The following is a 5,329-nucleotide window of genomic DNA, read 5'->3' as shown; positions in this document are numbered from 1 at the left end:
TTAGGGATTTGTCAACAACAGACGCGTAAAGTCAAGACTATTTTAGAATCTGGTCCATAGCATCTGTTGTACAACAGATTTCTATTGCTTCCTACAACATATGCAAATATTTTGTACTAGTGTAAAATAGTGTTGCTTACTTATCAATTGAAATTATACTCCATAATAAATTTTGAACATAAATGTTAGGTGGAGGTTTTGGATTGACAAGTCCAACATCTTGTTATTGAAATGTGTCACTGATTGCTAAACAAGTATAAGAAAATAAAATTGTAACTTTGCTATTAACTATAATTTTTTATAGTGATATATAAAACTGCATGTTATGCAAATATGGTTGACAGGTGCTGCTAGGAAGAGCTTGGAGGGTCGAGGTCTAGCACCCTGCCATTGAAATATGTAGTTACTGCTATACAAGCAAGTATAAAAAAATAAAGTTACATTTTCACGACTAGTTATAACTTTTGACGTAGTGGCAACCGGCAAGTATTTGATTTTAATAATAATAAAAAATTATTTATACAACTTTTTAAAAGTAAATTAATTAAATTATTTATTAAACTTTTGTTTGACAAAAGTGATATTTACCAAATTGAATAATTAATACCAACACATTGTATTAACATATCAAATAAAACCTCAATTGCCTTTTTTTTTTTTTTTTTTTTAATAATTTGTGTCAATCGAATTGATCATGTCTACCATAGTCCATATTGGCGTTTTTATGGAATTAAAGTCTTCCAGTCTTTTCTTTAATTCATTTTTGCCTCTATAAAGGAAACATTTACTATTTTGAGTGTATTTACTGATTAGTGATACTTAATGAAATTTAAGTTAATTAATTCTCGTCAATTTCAGGAGTTATTCAGAAGCTTAGAATTAATTTGATTACATCATCCACAAGTGTAATTTTACATTAAAGAATGTGTTTCAATATGGTTTTAAGAATCATATTATATATATATATATATATATATATATATATATATATATATATATATATATATATATATATATATATATATATATATATATATATATATATTAATGCAATGTCGAATAATATTTTTCTGAAAATCAATGTTGAATAATATTAATTACAAATTCATTATATATATGTAGCTTGTTCGAAAAAATGTTTTAGGGTTTCATGTAAAACGATAAGGATTTCAAAAATAATTAATTTGTCAAAATTAGAATAATTATATAATCATGAGCGTTATAAACTCAAGTATATTGAATATTTTAAATAATATTCTTAATACGACTATATAAGTTGGATCGTTATGTTGTGCATCCGTATGCACCATGCATGGTGCATACGGATGCAAAAACGACGTCGTTTTATTAAAAACGCGCATCTCACTTAAAAAAAATTAGTTTCGATTCATAGATTCTGGAATTTTAGATCATAGATTCTGAAATTTTAGTTCATAGATTCTGGATATTTAGACGTGAATCGAAACTGATTTTTTTTTTTCATTCATGCTGGATATTTAGTTCATTCATTATGGATATTTAGTTCATTCATTATGAATTTTTAGTTCATTCATTCTGGAATTTTAGTTCATAGATTCTGGAATTTTAGTTAATCGATTCTGGAATTTTAGTTAATCGATTCTGGAATTTTAGTTCAAATTATGCACAATATAATGTTGTTGCTGGGAATCGAAACTGAATTTATTTTTTTTAAGTAAGACGCGCGTTTTTAATAAAACGACGTCGTTTTTGCATCCGTACTCTCGAAGCTTTTGATTAATTTGATCTTGTTAATTATGTTAAAATTAAATTAATCAAAAATTCAAAATTATACTAATATAAAACTTAATTTGAGACCAATAATGAATGAATGTTGGAACGTCAAAATTAAGTTTGAACTTAATGAGAAATACTAATTGAATTTAGGATTGTAGCACTGGACGTCCAAAATAAGTTAGCACTGTGAAATCCTAATTATTTTAGCACTATTTAAGTGCTATTTAAGGCACTAATAATAGTGCTTAATGGCACTAACGGTCAAATGTGCTTTGTTAAATACCTATGGTGTTTGCACAATCGTTATACACTACACCACGGCGCACGTAGCACTGTGCGCCGCGCGCCTCCCAAACCGACGTCGTTTTGGGAGGCGCGGTATGAAGTTGCTGTGATTATGTGTATTTGTTCACACAATTATGTGTATTTGTTCACACAATTATGTGTATTTGTTTATACAGTTATGTACATTTTTTATACAATTATGTACATTCTTTTTATATAATTATGTACATCCAAATCAGAAAATTTGTGTGTATTATGTTAAGAGTTGATGTGTATTATGTTAAGAGTTTATGTTTATTATGTATTATGTTAGATTATGTGTATTATCTTTTAAAAAGAGTATGTATATTTTGTTATATAATTATGTACATTCATGTATACAATTATGTGTATTCTAGTATAACATTATGTACATTTTTGAACAACGGATTTTTTTAAAGAAAAAATTACTGCCATCCACTGGGGCGGGAAATTTCAAAAAAAAAAAAAAATTTTAAAACAACGTCGTTTTGCATCTGGACGCACAGTGCAACGCGCGCCGTGGTGTAGGATATAAATTGCCGTGTTTGCACTAACGCGTCATGCTTGTTAATCACCTATGGTAAGTTTACCGTACCGAATTGAAGGGTGCGAATTACACCATCTGGTAGTTGACAATTTCGAATGGATTCGCAAGTGCAAAATCAAAACTTATAGGCACAAGTGTCAAATAGACCGATCTACTATTGCGAAGTTCTCAATTCTCACCACGAACTAAATTAAGTGTCAAATAGACCCATCTACCAGCTAAATTTGTTCGATTGACATTTTTTACAGGTTGCTAGCAGGTTACCTATCTAATTATTAAAAATAAATAAATAAATAGAATAAAATATTAAAAAAGAATATCAGCCACCCACGGTGGCTTCCCTTTCGCAGACAGCCGGACAGTCGGTGGCTGATATTTTTTTTTTTAATTTTTTTTTTAATTTTTATTCTATTTATTTATTTATTTTTAATAATTAAATAGACAACCTGCTAGTAACCTGTAAAAAATGCCAATTGAACAAATTTAGCTGGTAGATGAGCCTATTTGATACTTAATTTAGTTCGTGGTGAGAATTGAGCACTTCGCAGTAGTAGATGGGTCTATTTGACACTTGTGCCAAACTTATACTCTAGCTAGGGAAATTTATAGGGGTAGTATTTCGTTTATATCTATATACAATACATACAATATACATACAATTATAATAAGAGCCAATAATGTTAGACCCTTAACTGGAATTAAAAAAATGTATTTAAAAATAAAATATAAAATTTAACATAAACTTTGGTCAAATAATTAGTCTGACTAAATAGATAGCATTCAATGATTATAAATCAGGAACTTTGATAATCATTTGATTTTCTTTCATTAAAAAATAATAAATTTAAGTTCAGTTTTTTTTTTTTTTTTTTTTCGTTTGATTAATCTTCTTTTGATTATTGAGAACAAAACTTAATATTTCAATTATGCTTTTATCAATGTATGAAAACTTCTAAAGAAATTTGTAAGTTAATTTTTACTATATTATTATAACAATATCTATTGTAACCTTATATTTTGAATTATTTATTATCATCATCTATTGATAGCAATTGTCATTGACAAACTCTCAAAACAATTTGTGTTACCAACGAATGAAAATTTAAAAAAAAAAAATCAATGATTTCATTATTGTGAATGAAAAGTATGTACACCACTTTATTCAATCGTTATGCCGTGGAACTGTATCCACCTTGCACTAGTACAAAAAATATCAATAAAATCGTATTATTGGCGTCCAAAAGTAGAACTTTGGACTCCTAAAGTGTAATGCGGTGGCATTTTTGTAATTAAGAAAAGTCTATGTATTAGACTCTCGTGCATGTAAGCGCGAGTTGGAGATTAAGCCCACATTAAATGTGTAAGTATATATATTAAATGTGTAAGTATATATATATATTGAGAATTATTATCCATTATAGTTTATAAATTCTTTATGAATGTATATTATAGGGTATTTCGATCGGTTGTAAATTTAGGAGGGAGAAGACCTAAAAACAACGTTGCTTGGGATGAAATTGAGGTATATATCAAAAAAAAAAATATTAATATTTTTTACAATTTTATTAGTAATGTTTTTATTGTTTAACTTAATAATATATATACATAAAAACTCATTTTGTAGTCTCCTCAACAACCGGGTGGTGTGGAGTGCGGATATTATGTGATGAGATACATGTATGAAATATGCACTCTATATTCTGATTTTGAACATTTAGACACGGTATGTAAAATTTATTAAAACTAAATAGTTTTAAATTATACTTTATTAATTGTGAAACTAACTAATTATTTTAAATTTTTGTAGGCATTTGATGCAAAGCCTTACTCACAAGAGCAAATTGATGAGATTTGTGAGGTTTGGTCTAAATATTTTATTGAAGAATGCATATAACTTTGAAATGTTAAGAACTTTCATTTGAATTGTTGAGAACTTAGAAGTGTTGTGAATTTATGCATTGAAGTGTTGGTAATGAAGTTTAGTTTACTTTTTGTTGAGAACTTTGAAGTGTTGTGAATTTTGGCATTAAAGTGCTAAAGTGTTAGTAATGAAGTTTAGTTTACTTTGTGTTTAAACCTTTTAAGTGTTGATGTATGTTGTGAATTGAATATATTGAAGTTTAGTTTACATATATATATGTTGTGAATGTATTTAGTTTGCTTAGTGCTAAAGTGTTGATAATAGTATATGTGTATTGGGGTTGTGGCTGTGGTTGTGGCTGCATGTACAGGTTGTGAATGATAGTTTTGTACAGGAAAAAACTGAAAATTTTATCAAATAAATATAAAATAAAAAAAAATATATATATATAATAGGAGTCCAAAGTTCGTTGACTTTGGACGCCTATTATATTTAAAAAAAAAAATACTTTAGGCGTCTAAAGTCTCGTAAACTTTGGACGCCTAAAGGTAATTTTTTTTTAAAAAAAATACAATAGGCGTCCAAAGTCAACGAACTTTGGACTCCTATTGTAGTTTTAGGCGTCCAAGTAACTTTGGACGCTGATTGTCTATGACAATCAGCGTCCCCTGCATAGGCGTCCAAGCAACTTTGGACTCTTATTGTCCATTTGCTTGGACGCCTATGACCTTTTCTGTAGTAGTGTTGCAATGTGGACACAGTTCTATGTTCATAATTACTGAACTATATGTTCATAATTATAAAGCTATATATTCATAATTTTTTAACTTCATATTCATAATTATTGAATTCTATATTCA

The 5,329-nt window shown here is 28.0% G+C and overlaps 1 protein-coding gene across 1 annotated transcript; it reads left to right on the top strand.

Moving 5' to 3' along the window:
- The first annotated feature begins 333 nt into the window (after window positions 1-333).
- LOC109152138 lies at window positions 334-4,684 on the top strand. The gene is made up of 5 exons (XM_019299712.1): window positions 334-344; window positions 3,903-3,968; window positions 4,061-4,130; window positions 4,233-4,331; window positions 4,416-4,684. Exons 1-5 carry the CDS (start codon window positions 334-336, stop codon window positions 4,500-4,502), a joined length of 333 nt encoding a protein of 110 aa, XP_019155257.1. The 3' UTR covers window positions 4,503-4,684.
- Window positions 4,685-5,329: the final 645 nt, after the last annotated feature.

The sequence above is a fragment of the Ipomoea nil genome, unplaced genomic scaffold, assembly GCF_001879475.1.
Source record: "Ipomoea nil cultivar Tokyo-kokei standard unplaced genomic scaffold, Asagao_1.1 scaffold2387, whole genome shotgun sequence".
Classification (NCBI taxonomy): Eukaryota; Viridiplantae; Streptophyta; class Magnoliopsida; order Solanales; family Convolvulaceae; genus Ipomoea; species Ipomoea nil.
The sequence above is the reverse complement of the archived record's forward strand: the minus strand, read 5'-3'. Positions and strand labels throughout refer to the sequence as shown.

Bases quoted from the DNA above. Each gene is read 5' to 3' on its own strand.
- LOC109152138 (XM_019299712.1), top strand. The intron at 4,131-4,232 runs GTATATATCAAA...CTCATTTTGTAG, and splicing joins TTGCTTGGGATGAAATTGAG to TCTCCTCAACAACCGGGTGG. The intron at 4,332-4,415 runs GTATGTAAAATT...AAATTTTTGTAG, and splicing joins ATTTTGAACATTTAGACACG to GCATTTGATGCAAAGCCTTA.